At 39.8% G+C, this 15776-nt stretch overlaps 1 protein-coding gene across 1 annotated transcript; it reads left to right on the top strand.

Annotated features, from left to right (window-relative positions):
• Positions 1-8563: 8563 nt before the first annotated feature.
• phox2bb (paired like homeobox 2Bb) lies at positions 8564-11972 on the top strand. Its single transcript, XM_041194754.1, has 3 exons — positions 8564-8968; positions 9838-10025; positions 10793-11972. Exons 1-3 carry the CDS (start codon positions 8728-8730, stop codon positions 11267-11269), a joined length of 906 nt encoding a protein of 301 aa, XP_041050688.1. The 5' UTR covers positions 8564-8727; the 3' UTR covers positions 11270-11972.
• The last annotated feature ends 3804 nt before the right edge of the window (positions 11973-15776 follow it).

The raw sequence follows: 15776 nt of genomic DNA, 5'->3' as shown, positions 1-15776 counted from the left end.
TGGGCGTTGCCTCTACTTTTTGAAGGCTTTCTCTCCTTTGACCAAGGTCCTCTGGTCGCCTGTCCTAATGTCTCCTCATTTGGCTCAGAGTCACATTTTATTTGATCTTCTTATTGTGTCCACGGACAGTCTATACATGGCCCAGCCAGAACTGGACACATTTTTGCGCCTTGCTGTTGAATTCAGCAAGATCTGCAACAGTGCAGGGTTCCGCTAGCGATGGGCATTGCAGGAGATGTTGCATAGTCTGTGGCTCAGTTCCACATTCACAAGTTGTTGGGCTGGTTGTATATCCCCATTTGCTTAGTGACATCTTTGAATGACCTACACCAGTCCTAAGTCTGTTGAGGCACTTCCAGGTTATTTGATAACACAAGGCTAGATAATTGCCAGTTATTGTTGGTGCCCCTGCTCATCAGTGCTTTCAGGACCTGATAGCTGCCAGCCCATGGATCAGTGGACAAGCAGGTGAAGATCATGGGTAACAACTGAAGCACAGGTGATATCATGGACAACAGACCATGAGCTTGTTACACTGAAGCTGCAACACTCTAAACTGAAAAAGAAGCAAAGGCAAACGTACATGTGCATGTATGAACCAGCGGTTTACCGACATACAACAGTCAGAAAACATAGGCCTGAGCAGTACCTTGTACATGTAATGACGACTCTCCTCTAACAATATTGTATTGACTAAAGCTGAGGATTATTATTGAGCTAAAGGTTACAGAAGTGACCCGACCATTTTGTATAATGCGCGAAGTCAAAGCCTGAGGATATGACTGAGAGTTCAAAATCACTCCTGTAATCTGCAAGAGCCAAAGGTTCATCAACTATAGCCCCTAAACTGGAGTTAGAATTTGTCCTATTGTACCCTTCGACTAAATGAGGTTTTTTTTGTGTGAATAGGAAATGCTTAGTGATGCCGTGGTCTCTAGTTCCTAATCGATGTGCCGCGGTAGAATATTGCCCAGTCTGCCATGAGCGAGGAGGGAAGGTGGCATTTTTTCATATAAAGATTTTCCAACTGGTCACGTTCAGCCTCACAGCCCAAGGATGTAATAATGTGAAATGTTCGCACTATAGAACAAGACAAGTTTCCCCTGTCATGGATAGTCCCGTTGGCTTTAAGATTTCCCTATCTACTTACGCCCCCGTCCTCAGGCGTTTCATTCTTCACTTTAAAGATACTTCGTGTCAGTGAAAGCTAAATCTGGCTGGTGACTTTCTCCCAATAGTGTTCAAATATTAACTCAGGGCTATAGAAACAAAGTCGGGTTCGTAATGTTATCAGCTATGGGCCTGTTACAGATAAGCAGCTAGGGGTAGTATTGTGAGACTGTTGTTAGTAGGAAACTGATTTTTGCACCCGGATTCTGTAGCAGTAAAATAATAGCTGGTGTTTCTTTGAGAAATGTCATTCAGAGTTGTTTTCCGTTAATCACAATGGTACGCACCGTCAATAACATGCTCAATCAATTTCTGAGTTCATATTTTCCTCTTCTGCGCCCAATTGCAGAAATTAGAAAGCACAACTTAGTGGGTCAAAGTTAAGGTCATTAGCCAAAGCGGAGAACGCAGCCCCCCATTCTGAACTCCCAGCTTTATTTAAATATTAGCTATTATGTTGAATGATACGGCATTCTGAACAAAGTCTTAAACTAGTGACTGGAGAAGAGTAAAGAAAGTGGTTTAGTTAAACGCATACTTCGTGCATGTTGTATAGAGCCATATAGATAATTTGTCATAGGATTAATGAATCGGCTGGTAAAATCGGTGTTGATATGAATTAAAATAGACATGATTTACACACACAATGCAGAAATATTAATAGTGCGACGCTACAAATTAACTAACATTCGATATCAGGTTTTTTTTCAGGTATGTGGTGACTGAAACTTTTACTTACTGCATTTACTCATTGTACTTAGTTCGTTGCACAAAAAAAGGAGCGAAAATTTGGCATTGTCATAATTTGTTTACATATCCATTTAATCTGCGCCTAAGGTTTACATTAAACGCCGCGCTATGAATTAAAAGTGACTGTCATTTGCTTCGTCGTAGGCGGAACTCATTGTGTATGGTGACACTAATCAGTTAATTCCACTGAACCTCTGGATAAACAATAGCTGGTTGTTGAACAGTAATGGATGTGGCCAGCCCTGTGGATGTCCTTGCTGTGTGTGTATCCATACAGCTCTATGGCAGCCAGGTTGCCTGAGGGGTTGTACATGCAAAACTCAGGACAGAAGCTGGTTAATGAGCCTGACCCAGACTCCCCCAACAGCACTTCAATTGATGCTTAATAAAGATTTGACAGGTGATGTGAATAATACTAATAATAACGTCAATTACTAATACAAAGGCAATTTGACAGCTTTAGTGCTATAAAGAGACCCCGTGATCATATCTTTCCACCCGTCTATCTGTCTGGCCTTCTGTATTTTTAAAGGACATTTTTTCATGAGCAATCAATTTAATGTTCATAATTTAACCGTAAGTTAAAATAGAGTATACTAAATAGTGTGGTCACGGAAAAATTGCAAAGATATTGTTTAAAAATCTTTTACCTACTTTTAGGTTCCACAGTTTGGATGTGTGTTCTCCGTTTAATGATAGAAAACTAAAGTACTCGAAAGATCACATCCTTTTCTCGGTACTGCTGAAAGTTATCCTTGAAATCTTGAATTGATTTCTTCTCAAAATTGTCTGCAAAGTCAGACAATCTGAGAGCAAGCATTGCACTGTGAGAAGCCTGTTTTGACTTTGGAAGATTTTTTTTATCAAAGCTACTTGAACACGGGTGCTCCCTGTATTTAGTAATGCAATGTCACAAATACTTATTTATGTGCTTGTGTACGTCTCTCATGTACAGATATAAAAAGCACCAATTTATATTGAAGACCCAGCTAGAATAAGTTAATCCTTTTTTATTCTTGTTTGTCATGTTTTCTGGTTTTGAAGATTGAGTGTCAGTACTGAACCGTGTCACACTATATATGCTTTAAATTGAAAGCCACGGCCATTTGAACCTTAATGTCTTTATCTTGGTGATAAAGGGATGGAACATCCAACTCCGATTCAATTCGAAAGCATTGAAAATCATGTCAGAGCACGGGGATGCTAAAACGCTGGGAGAATAAATGAAATGTTGACAACGGATTCCGTTGAAAATTAAATTCCATCATATTTGTGCAGTTTCTTATGAATCAGCCTTGTGTTTAGTACTGGCAGATTTAATGATCGCGGATTTTTATCTCTCTGTCTAAGGTCGATAGCAATTTTTGTTCTGTTAATGTCCACTAAAAGCTTAGGGTAATTTAGTAATTGATTCGAAGGACAGCGACTCTCCAACGCCCGGCCTACATTTGGGGTAATAACTTTGCTAATTTTATCCATCAGAATGAGATTACCATGCTAATTCACGGGCAGCACTCGTCTTCAGGTCACAAGGGGCACTTGGATGCAAATTGTCTGATTAAACACAATCCTTTCGGTGAGGACAAGGAAAAACAGAAGTAAAATCACAGATGTGACAAACATCCAGCAAATTCCTTTACAAAATGACTACAAATATCTCAATATAGATTACCAACCCGCACAACATTGCCATGCTTGTTAGTAGAAATGCTATGCTGAATAATATTAGTATTATTCTTTGCATTATAGCAACAAATGAAGAGAATTGTATCGGTGGGAAATAATGCTCAAGAATTGCTAAGCGGTTTGTTATTACTTAAAACCGAATTTTGGGAAATGCAATGTATTTTGTTTGAAACCATTCTTATAAAAAAAAGCGTCGATTCCCTCAGATCAGGGTGATATTTACTCGCGGGGAGGGGTTTTTCGTGTTATTAATATAGGGCTGTTATGATAAAGATGAGCGTGATGTTGAGTGGGTACCACCGTAAACTCGATTGCATAAACGCTGTACTCCTTTGCATCCTATACTAATCAGTAAATTGTAAAAATCAGATCATAAAGATGATAAACGCAAAGAAAGGGAAACGGCACTAAGGCGAGCTGGTGGGTGTGGGCTGCCAGTGTGTCGGGTTGATCTTACAGGTTTAGGGGCTGTTTCATGGCAGCCGGCAAAAAGCCTGTCACTAATTGAATTTCGTTTTTCCTCCTTTGTCATGGGCAGATGTCACTTTACATCTGTGCCTCTGTTCAAACGCTCTGCTTCTTTAAGCTTAGCAGATGTTCCCTCTCTTATAGATACTGTGAAGCTGGCGGAGAGCCGATGCAGTTTTTCAATGTATTTGTAATATTAACCGAAAAAATTGCTTCACCATAATGAGTACAAATAAGCAAACGAGCCTTGCATTATAGGTTACCAAGAACTGTCTGCTACTTGCTCGTTTTAAAACAAAGTGATGCCCACAGTGGATTAAACATATATTCACTAACATTCGCCATACCATTTACGATCTTTCAGGTCAACATCAAAATAAAAGGATTATATTATTAAGCATTGACAAGAATACCTTTCAAATGCATGAATGGAATTGAACATAATAACAACACTAATCACAGCATTGTCAACCATGTTTTTTTCTCTAAAATAACTATTCCAGCTACAGGAAGTGGTGTTTTTTATTAGCTGCATTGAGCGGCGTTTACATTTGGCGACTAAATGTTGGTGAATCAAATCTAATTGAAGTGATTGGAATATTTTCATATAATTCTCACTGGGCTTACAATATTATAGCTGCTCCCACGATGTTGTGTTTAGCCTCGGGTGAAACATCTCCTTAAAGTGAGACGTTATGCTATCTTTGACAAGACGTTTTCAGTCAATACATAACAGGAATACAATGGCATTTTGTTACGAGTTGTTTTGTTTCGCTGTCTTTCAACATTCCAATCTCTTCTTTCAAAAAAGGAAAAGGGGGTGGGGGGGGGGGTGGTGGAGGGGGAGAAAGAAAAATCTTTCTTCTCGCCACAATTCACGCCTGGGGTGGAAAGAACAATCGCTGGTGTTTGCTTTCTGTTGGTTTTAAATCGTTACAAATACCTAAACTAGTCACTTAAATGTCCCCATTCAAAACTACAATTATATTTCTCAAATACCCACTGCTACTCAGTTGATTTATAAATGCAATTAGATTTTTGAAATTTATTGAAAGTTTTGCATTGTGCCTAAAAGTGACGGGAGATAGAATGTGAAATTAATAGACATGGCTCGCTTTCCAAAAAGTAAACCTCTTCAAATGATTTATTATTTGTATTTTTCAACCTTTTTATTCACATCTGGCAAGCAGAATCGGCTCTGGGTTTTTTTTTGTTTGTTACTCTGAGGTTGCAGACAATATTCATAGCCTGGCTCCTATTCGCGCCTTTAATTGTATTGGTCTCGGCTTAAAATTCCAAACGAGTGCTCCTGCCTTCAGTTCTATTAAATTATATTTGGGACGGTCTTTTTTTCCCCCTCTTCTCTCTCCCCAGACGCGTGGTAGATGCCTGCTGGAGCAGTTGGTCTATAGTTTTAATAATTGAATTAACCATTTGGTACAACTTTTTAGCCGGAGCTAGGTCGCCAGAAGCTCGCGTGGAGAGCGCAAGTTTAACAAAACAGGGGCTGCTGATTGTCAGACCCACTCATTTATCCTACAACTAAATAAAACGTGGCGACAAAAGATTTTTTTTGCCTTTGGAGGCAAAACAAACTTACAAAAACTAGAAAGGCAAGCGAGATGGAAAAAAAAACGCCTCCAATTGTGCAATGGGGCATTTCTGCTTGCTTGTTGCTTTGCTTTTATGTTTTACTTGATGTAAGTGGGCTCCGTGACTTATCAAAGTTTGAAACGAAAAAGAATAGTCTATGTTTCAATTATACAGCCCCCAAACATTGTTACTTGCCTCAAGGATTTTAGATACCGGGCGATGAAGAACAATTAAATTCAATAATCTCTCAATATTAAGGAGACACAAACCTTGTTATCAGAGATGTGAATAAAAGTTACCTTATAATTCAGGAGAGAGGCGGTTGAGAATTTGATGTTATGTTATGGTCATAAATTGGTAGTAACGGCGTCACTGTATTAATGTTAACTATATTTTGAAAACTGCATTTTGCACTTCTCAATAGTCTTCTTGTGTTACAGGTCGAGCCGAAGGATTGCTAAGCCTTTGCTTTGAACCAGGGTGATTGCATTGTTGGCCTTTGTGCAGGAGAGGTGAAATGTATACAGGGTTTCCACCTTTAAATGAGAATTCAATCCAAAATCCCTATCACCGGAATCTACGGTGGCAGCTTTCCGTCTCATAAGACGATGGTTTGCGCCGTGGTGGTCAGCTCTGTGTTAAGCAACGTCTGGTGCCGGTACCCTATCGCACCTGTTATATTTAGAGGAGATAGTTGTACAGCAGCTCCTTTAAATCCGTTTGGGTAGGATACTGAGTTAACCCGCTACCGATCAGTGAAATATTGCTGTTTTCTGTCAGGCGGTTGTTCCTGAGCATTAACTAAATATTCAAATTATCTCAACCTATTATATGGAAGCGGAAAATGCGATAATATTAAGATATAGCATTTGGAAAAGGAAGGTTTATTCTTTTTAACAGAGCTGTTTCTACATTTGTTGCCGTTGTTTATTGTTACTGCGCGGGGAGGGGGAGAGAAACGGCATTCATATTCATGAAAGCGCGAATAAATAAAGATAAATTCTTGTAATAATACTCAGATTCACATTCGTCTTTGCAGCTCTTTAGGTTTGCGACTGAACAGATTTGGAAGACAGATGCTTCCCTCGCCTTTGTCGTCTGGCTGGAGACGGATGATGAGAAAGCAATTTAGTGCAATGCGCAATTTGTTTTCCAATGTCACTGGTAACTTTGTTTTCATTTCCCCGGTAAACAAAAAAAAAAACAATGTGTACAAAGCACAAAAGAAAGTCCTTCTTTATCAAAACCACAACTCAACACGGATTAAATCGCCAATCATCAATAAAACTACACTCCTCTACAGCCTACCTGTTTCAAAATCCTGCCGCTTTTTATTTGTAACATGGGATACAGCCTCATCAATCCAAGTTCAGTTTCTTTAGATATTGTTTGTTGTACAACATTACCTACAAACGAATTTTCAAATTCCGCTCTCTGTTTTACTTTCTGTCACATTTGTCTTTTTATCCTCTAGCTATTAACTAGAATACGCCCACACATTCGAATGCCTATTTAAAAATAATCCTGTTTTATATTTTCATTTAGTTGATGTCGATATTTTTAATTAACGTAATTTCCGGTTTAGTGCTGGTATTTTTGTGATCTGTCAGTTGGGATCCGTTGAATCTTAGATAGAAATGAATGCGTTTATTATATAATCTGCACTTGGAATAATGTTTTTCAATTTCGCTTGGTATTTAACACATAAAAGACTCATTGATGCAATTACACTAATTTTCTAATTATTTAAAATCACATCAACTGTTGCCTTATATTAGAGTGTTTCTGTGTAAAATGCACACTTCACAGTTGAAGGATCAATTAGGAGGTAAAAATATCCCGTAGAGTGTTGGATTAAATAAAATTGCATTTTTAATTCATGTTTTAACCGAATCGATTACGTTTCTTTTAACTTTTTAAGTTACCCGTTAGTGTACTTGAAGGCTATATCCACGGACTTACTTGATGCCATCTCCTAGAGATCAAGTTCCTCGCGTATCTGCAGTTCATGTTTGTTTAAATGACATGAAATTATAACTGGACAATTTTGTCAAAAAAATGTTCCTAAACTTAATATTTCAATGCAGTCTCATTTTTTGTATTTCCGGTGTTGCAAGCGTCGTAATATTTCCGACACCTATTGCACGAAAGCGCAGGATCTGGTAATGACAATAAAGCGAAAATATTCATGATTTACATTTATTATTTAATATGTAAACAGATTAAAGAGATGAGAATACATTATTTCTAAAAAATAAATCGTCGCACCACGGAAAGATTTTCAAACTGGTTACCCTTGAATGTACAATATTGTTCACCACCTTTTCGCGTACAATTCTCAGCCAGGTGTGTTTAGAAAAAAAAACCTTTTTTATCCCTTTGCTCGCTCTGTTTTTGTACGATGCCAGCGTCCAGCGAACGTCCACCCGTGATAACATTTCACGCACAACAGGGAAGGGACTTGCTGTTAAATTGAGCGTGTAACATTATTACAAAAAAGGCGGACCCGGCTTCCTCCCGAAAACAGAAAATATCTCAATTTGTGCCCGCGCTATGATCGCTTCAAAAGCTTAAAAGCGCAGGAAAATTGGATCAGGGAGAATCGTCACCCAACTTTCATTATTTAAAAGTAGTCTGATTGAATTAAGGGCAGGGATATGGTTAGAGGGATGATGGAGGGGACTCTGTGCGTAATGGTGTGGTATTAAATTCTAATTAGAGATGCAGGAATCAATGATAGGGAGGTTGGGCAGCCCAGTCCCCCTGTGCCAGCCCAATAGACTGATGAGTTATTGTCATGTAAAAGCGAAGGCAATAAGACCACCGCTTTGCTATTGTCCAAGTGGAAACAGCCAAGTTTATTATGAGGACTATATGCTCTAGAGACCTGAGGCAAGGCAGCTCATAGGAGGCATTTTGATAAAACTAAGCTCTCCTCTTAGAAAGAAGCCCAGTTGTAAAGCAGGCTCTGTGCTGTGCACATCTACCCACCAAAGGCACCTTCTCTCTCTTTCTCTTTTCTCATTCTTTTTTTTTGGCCAGATATCCAGAGCCTTTTCAATGTATAAAATGGAATATTCTTACCTCAATTCTTCTGCCTACGAGTCGTGTATGGCTGGTATGGACACGTCAAGCCTTGCTTCAGCTTATGCTGACTTCAGTTCTTGCAGCCAGGCGAGTGGATTCCAATATAATCCTATAAGGACCACATTCGGGGCCAGCTCGGGATGTCCATCTCTAACTCCAGGATCCTGCAGCCTTGGAACTCTTAGGGACCATCAGAGCAGTCCATACGCGGCAGGTAAGGACCTCTCGCAATCGTTTCCAAAGAGTACCCCTTCTCCTCGCAACAAACATGTATATAGGAAGGTTGATTGCATTTGAAAATTGAAATGTGTTTAGTATTTACCAAACGAAATTTGCTTACACAAATGAAAGAATTTATCACGTTAGAAGCGATTGCAGGCAATGGGTAATTCAGTTACAGGGTTACACTATACTAGTCACACCCGAACCGCCAACAAAATTATCTTAAGCTGCCAAAATGATAGGCATAATTTATTTACTTTGCGATGATACGTAAAGCTTAGAAAATCTGTCCTGGTGTAATTAAATAACCAAAGACTAAAGCTCATTACCAGAGTGTCTTTAAAGCAGAGTGGCTTGGACTTAATACGACGATCATTTTAAAACGTTAGGTAAACTTTAAGACACACAAAACTTAGGAAAAGCAATTTAGAAACATTTTTACACAAAAATATATATACTTAAGTCAAATAAAAGCAATATTAAAATTGTAATATGACTGATTTTATTTCCAATTACATATTTTCCTATATTTTGAGAGAAGCTATTCTGAATAATTTCTTCATTTTTTTACATTATTCTGCGTTTCATTAATTATATCTTGAATTAATCTCAGGTCTTGTCATACACATAACCACACTTTTTAAAATGCCTGGCTTCAATTCAGTGAATTAAAGAGCGGGATTGCGAATTGCCTCTTTATGCACCAATCTTGTATTTCAGTACAATTATCAATTCTATTCGTCCAGAGAAGCGTTCATTATGCTTTCCGCCGTTATTTTAAGGGTGTTTTGCAAGCCATTTTGATTTTATTATTGTACTGATTTCTGATAATTTCTCTTGTTTCCCTGCTCTCCCTATCAGTCCCATACAAACTGTTCACGGATCACGGCGGCTTGAACGAGAAGAGGAAGCAGAGGCGGATACGGACCACTTTCACCAGCGCGCAGTTGAAGGAACTGGAGCGAGTGTTTGCAGAGACCCACTACCCGGACATTTACACACGAGAAGAACTGGCTCTGAAGATAGATCTCACCGAGGCCAGAGTGCAGGTATTAGTGGGACACTGATCTCGGACTACAACATTCCCGTTTAACACGAGCACGTTGGTCATCTCTGCATTACAGCAATCTCGATAGAATCAGACAATAGATGAATAGATGGACATTACACCGGAACATGTCGCGACACATGCAATGACACCATTTACTGTACATTTGGATAACGTATTCACCCTTGTATGCATTATTGAGTAGCGAAATGGCCTTGTGAGAACAAAGTTATCGATACATATCTATTTCTCAGTATACAATATCATGTATTATTCGCATTCTGGTCATGTAAGTTACTGCAACATAGAATCACATTAGAGATGGACTTCAACGAGGAGAGTGCAGGGCAAATAACTAGATAGTGGATAATTCAGATACAATTCAATATATTAGTTATATGTTTATATGGATAAGTCACACACACACACACACGTGGATATATACAATCGATAAAGAGAAACCCAAAAGAGGAACAAGTGAACTGCTCAAATTCTTCAGCAGAAGAGCAACAGATCCTGCTTCACAGGACAGTCCGCTCACCGTCTCTTCCTGCAATACAAGCAGACCCAGCAACAGTTCCTCTCTGAGCTCTACCTTTCTTGTTTTTTCAACCCACATTTGTCCCTCTTTTGGAGCATTTTCTCACTTGCGGCCACTGATTGATGTTGTCAATTGAGTATATCTCTTCATTGGTCTTAAAGATTAGATTGCACTTTCTGTTTAACAGTACAGCGGTCACTCCTATCTCTTCCCTCCTCTTTTCCCAGGTTTGGTTTCAGAACCGGCGGGCTAAATTCCGCAAGCAGGAGAGAGCGGCGGCGGCGGCGGCTGCGGCGGCCAAGAGCAGCGGCTCATCCAAGAAATCCGACCTGCGCTCCGAGGACGACAACAAGGACTCGAAACCGGCCGATCCCGACAGCACAGGTCCAGGCAGCTGCGTGCCGGCGCCGGGCAACGGCGGCGGTGTGTCTGGCAACGGGGGAGGAGGAGGAGGAGGGGGTGGCGGAGGGGGAGGAGGTGGCGTTGGGAGTGCCGACTCCGCCAAGGCGGCCACAGCAGCGGCTGCAGCGGCGGCGGCGGCGGCTGCGGCGGCTGCAGGAGTAGCGGGTACCGGCTGGGCAACGGGCCCGGGCGGAGTGAGCGCAGTGCCCGACTCAATAGGAGGTCCTTTCGCCAGTGTGCTCTCCTCCCTGCAGAGACCCAACGGAACCAAAGCCACTTTAGTAAAGAGCAGCATGTTCTGAATCCTTTTTCCTCTTCTTCCAACACTGGGATTAAAAAAGAAATATAAAAAAACCGAAAAATAAAATTTTGTGTGTCTTTCTACAGCGGTGTTCTGTGACTAAACTGTAAAAGTGTTATTCTCAGTATAAATTGTCTTCTCTAGTTGATCTTAAAAGACTTTCCCCCCTTGTAGTCCATATGGAATGTGTTTATGGAGAATACAAAATTAAACAGATCATCACGGGTTGAGTTATTTTGTTTAGGTAAAAGGTGGCTCATATAATAATAATGGTATATATTTTTGTTAAATGCATGTTGTCGTTTTTGTTTTCTCCGTCCCGTTCGAAATTATGGTGAGCATAACCCTCATAAATTATGTTCAGGAGTTCAAAATTATTTATATGTGGTATAATGGATGCTTATATTTAAATAAGGGAAATATTTCTACGTGTGCATATAGTTTTCCAAAAGTGTACCATTAACTTGATTGTTGATAATAAAATGCAAAGCAAAGGTTGGAATATGGTTCTGTTTTTTGTTATTAAAGTTGTGGCGATATAACTTAGGAGTTGAGGGATAAAATTAACCTAAAACAGGGTGTGTTGTCAGCTTCAGGCTTACAGGGGAATGTCAATGTGAATTTCTTAAATATTGTTTGCCGACATAGAGTTGAACATTATTCTAATATATACTAACATCTGTTTCGTCTTGTGTGAAGGAGCTCAGACACATTTTTAAGTGGAATTACAGTACTTATAAACAGACTGTGATTGTATTAGTTTTCATTTTTTAAAATGTCATCTTTGATGGAAATGCCAGAGACGACGAAAGCAAAACTATGAAATAATAAAAAAAGACAAAACAGATCTGCTGATTAATGCTACAGCTTCACTTTGTGTTATCTCCATATTAAAAACCAATCATTGTAATGACCCTTTTTCTTGAAGACGAATGGCTCAGCAAGGTATAGAAAACAAAGCCTCAATTTAAATAAACCCATATACTAGTTTTCGCACATCTTTCTTGAAGTTTTAGAATGACGTTGGACTTCCCTAAACAGATAAAAGGCCGCGTCGACCTTGCAGCGAATAAACTTCTGCTTTATCGCTTAAAGTAGAATCAATAAAAGCGATTTCAGATGTGTTGCAATAAAACATTACTGATTAGAGTAAAGCATAAGTTACTACAAACTAATGACATGTAAACCGAGGGAAATAAAGAAGAATAAACTTGCGTTTATATAAAACCTTTCAGGACCTCAAGATGCTCCAAAGCACTCACAAACAATGAATTCCTTTTGAAGTATAGTTACCGTTTAAATTAAAATATGGTGACAGCCAAACCTCTCACAAGGTCCCGCAGACGCCAATTAGACAAATGATGAGATCACAAAAGTAAGATACTGCAGGTGCTGGAAATCTGAAGTAAACACAGAAAGTGCTGGAAATACTCAGCAGTTCAGACAGCATCTGTGGAGAAAAAGAATCTCGCCGACACTGACTGCTGAGCATTTCCAACGTTTTCCGTATTTATTATCAGGTAACCTGTTTTCGTGCTGATGCAGGTCCTGGTGAGGTAGATACCATTTCATTTTTAATACGACACCAAAACAAGAGCCAACTGGACCACGTGAGTTATTTACGTACTATTCAGAATTAATTAATAAAAAGGCTTTAAGGTTTTTCCACTGTCATATGAATGACATCAGCTGCATATTTTCGCGATTACCATTCTAATTGAAAGCAATAGTAGGATCAAATTAAATGTTAAGTTATTTATTTTGTCACTTATTCCTCGAATATTAGTGGATATTGTATGTACTAAGTGTTACAGCGATTGACTTCGAATAACCAAATTATGTTAGTGTTATTTCGAAAATGTGACAAGCTCAAAGGTGCGGTACCATATAATCCGCCAAAATGCCGGCCGTGATCGCCAAAAAATAGGGCGTGAGGGTATATGCGCCCATTGAGTTTCGGATGCTGAAAAGGGGTCTGTGGTGCAACACAGGATCTGGACGTTATTTGATTTGGCTTCGACGAATTTAACTTAACTGTGGGTTCTTTGTATGTCACTGGTTGCCATTGGAAATAAAGAACGGTTCGGAAATACAAGCCAACCTGCTGTTTAATGGCAATTCATTCATATCAATGATACCTTGATCATAGATAGACTGAATCTCACAGGCCCGTAAAAGGGAAGGCAGATTCCTCACCCGATGGGAAGACAATAGAGCAGAATGGCGCATGGTGTGTTTAATGGCGTGTAGCTGGCGCACGATATGTGCATCGAAGGAATCCCTTTCATTTTCTGGGCCTTTTGTGTCACACATACATGAAGAGCCACAGCCTGCTTTTAAATCAACAGAATTGAATGGACCCCGTGAAGAGAAATGTCCCCAACAATTTACATGTTTGCGTTATTATAAGAAATGATTTCGGAACTATACTCATTTGTGGGAATTACAGATTTAACACTCCTTCAGTTAGGCGCTTTCCCCAGATTCTCAAAGTTTTTTTTTTCCACACCGTGACCAGTGTAAACAAGAGTAAGTCGGGAGCCTTTGGACAAATTAAACGTATTATTAATGATGATGTCCAAAATAACTAATAATTGAAGCGATTTCCCTCTTTTTTATCGGAAGTCACCATATAAAAAGAGAGGAATTCCTCGGCACGTGGTAAAGTCTTGCTGTTTCTTTGAAAATCCTGAACTGCATTCTCGAGCGTTCAGACACCTGTAGCTAATACGAAATAACGTAGGACTTAAAACAGCGACTGAAACATTTCGTCACCATAACCAATGATTGTAATTGTCGAAGGAGACATGTGTTCTTATGGATTGATGCTAATGTTTCCTGACATTACTTTATGAAATTCTTTTGTATCTCAACGACCTCCTGAATGCAACAGGCTGGGAATGCCAGTCATTAATATCGCTGCATAGATCAGGATTAAACAGGCTAGGTGTCACTCTCCGATGTTCTAATTGAATCCCCACCGGGTGTCAATCCATAATGTCCCGATGGAGATTCCCATCAAATAGACGGGGAGTCAGTCTCTGTTAGACCGAAAGGGATTCATATCAAATAGATTTGGTGTCAGTGGGTGGTCCCTGGTTCCATCACACAGACTGGGCGTGAATCCCTGGTATCCCAATAGAGTTTAAATCAATCATATTTGAAGCTGGTACAAATCCCCGCGTCCTAACAGAGAGGATGGTCAAAGAGATGCAGCATCAAGCCAATGCACACAATGCCAAGGGACGCTGTCATCGAAATGAGTGGATTTCAGTCTTTGATACTCTTATAAAGTTTCCATGCAATAAACGGATGTCAGTCAATCATTTGCCAGTGGAATTTCCACCAACTGTTGATGCCAATCCCAGTCTAACGATGGAGGTTTCCATCAAGCAAATTGTTTACCCGTCATTGGAATCCCCATGGATTCTGGTCAGTCTGAATATTAGACCTCAATATGCCATTAGAAATTCCCTTGTTAAACTGGGTACCAGTTTTTGATATCCTAATAGACGTTTTCGTCAAACGGACTGGGTGCGAATCCTAAACAAAAACAGAATTACCTGGAAAAACTCAGCAGGTCTGGCAGCATCGGCGGAGAAGAAAAGAGTTGACGTTTCGAGTCCTCATGACCCTTCGACAGAACTTTATATATCCCTTTATATATCTGGGTGCGAATCCTTGCTGTCTCAATAGAGATTCTCTCTTCAAACTGCATAAGAGCCTTTACCATCAGTGTTAGCTACAGTTCAATTGGTTGCATTTTTCGCTCGGAGTTAGAAAGTTGTGTGTTCCAGCCTCAATCCAGAAAGTTGAGCATAAATTTAGGCTGACACTCCAGTTGTGTACTGTGCTCTTGGAGGTGGTGTCTTTCAGATGAGAGTTTAAATGGAATCCTTACCTGCTCTCTCCAGCAGGGCAGTTATCCCAGTGTCCTGGTCAATATGTACCCACCAATTAGCATCACACAAACAGATTATCTGGTCATTATCACGTTGCTGTTTGTGGGAGCTTGCTGTGTGCAAATTGGCTGCTGCATTTCTAATATTACAACAGTGACTACATTTCAAAAACTACTGCAATTGGCTGTAAAGCGTCTTAAGATGTACTGTGGTGATGAAATGCCTATATAAATGAAAAACTTTCTTATCATCCTAGTAGATAATCAGTCCTCAGAATCCCAATAATAATTCTCCTCAGACTGGGTAGCAATCTTTTATATGCCATTAGGAATTCCAATCATAAAGATTGGGTACCAATCCTTCATGTTCCAACAGGGGTTCCCATCATATAGAACGGGTACCAGTTTTTCATATCCCAACAGAGACTTCCATCATTTTGTATTTTAGGTCTTACTATCAAAATGACAGGAAGTCAATTTCTGCCTCGACGGCCCCGTCGAGTTAATTCTCTTGCTGCAGTGTCTGTCGCCCTCTTCAGTGCTTATGAAGGATTCGGGTGCTTTCCAGCAGCGATCCGCGCAATTTTGTTAATATTTGTTTAAGTGA

The sequence above is a fragment of the Carcharodon carcharias genome, chromosome 1 (genome assembly GCF_017639515.1).
Source record: "Carcharodon carcharias isolate sCarCar2 chromosome 1, sCarCar2.pri, whole genome shotgun sequence".
NCBI classification, from domain to species: domain Eukaryota; kingdom Metazoa; phylum Chordata; class Chondrichthyes; order Lamniformes; family Lamnidae; genus Carcharodon; species Carcharodon carcharias.
Note: the sequence above shows the minus strand (reverse complement) of the source record. Positions and strands in the feature narration are given on the sequence as shown.

Excerpts from the sequence above, each read along its gene's own strand:
- phox2bb (XM_041194754.1), top strand. The coding sequence starts at position 8,728 with ATGTATAAAATGGAATATTCTTACCTCAATTCTTCTGCCTACGAGTCG. Across the intron at positions 8,969-9,837 it reads GAGCAGTCCATACGCGGCAG|TCCCATACAAACTGTTCACG; the intron begins GTAAGGACCTCT and ends TCTCCCTATCAG. Across the intron at positions 10,026-10,792 it reads TCACCGAGGCCAGAGTGCAG|GTTTGGTTTCAGAACCGGCG; the intron begins GTATTAGTGGGA and ends CTCTTTTCCCAG.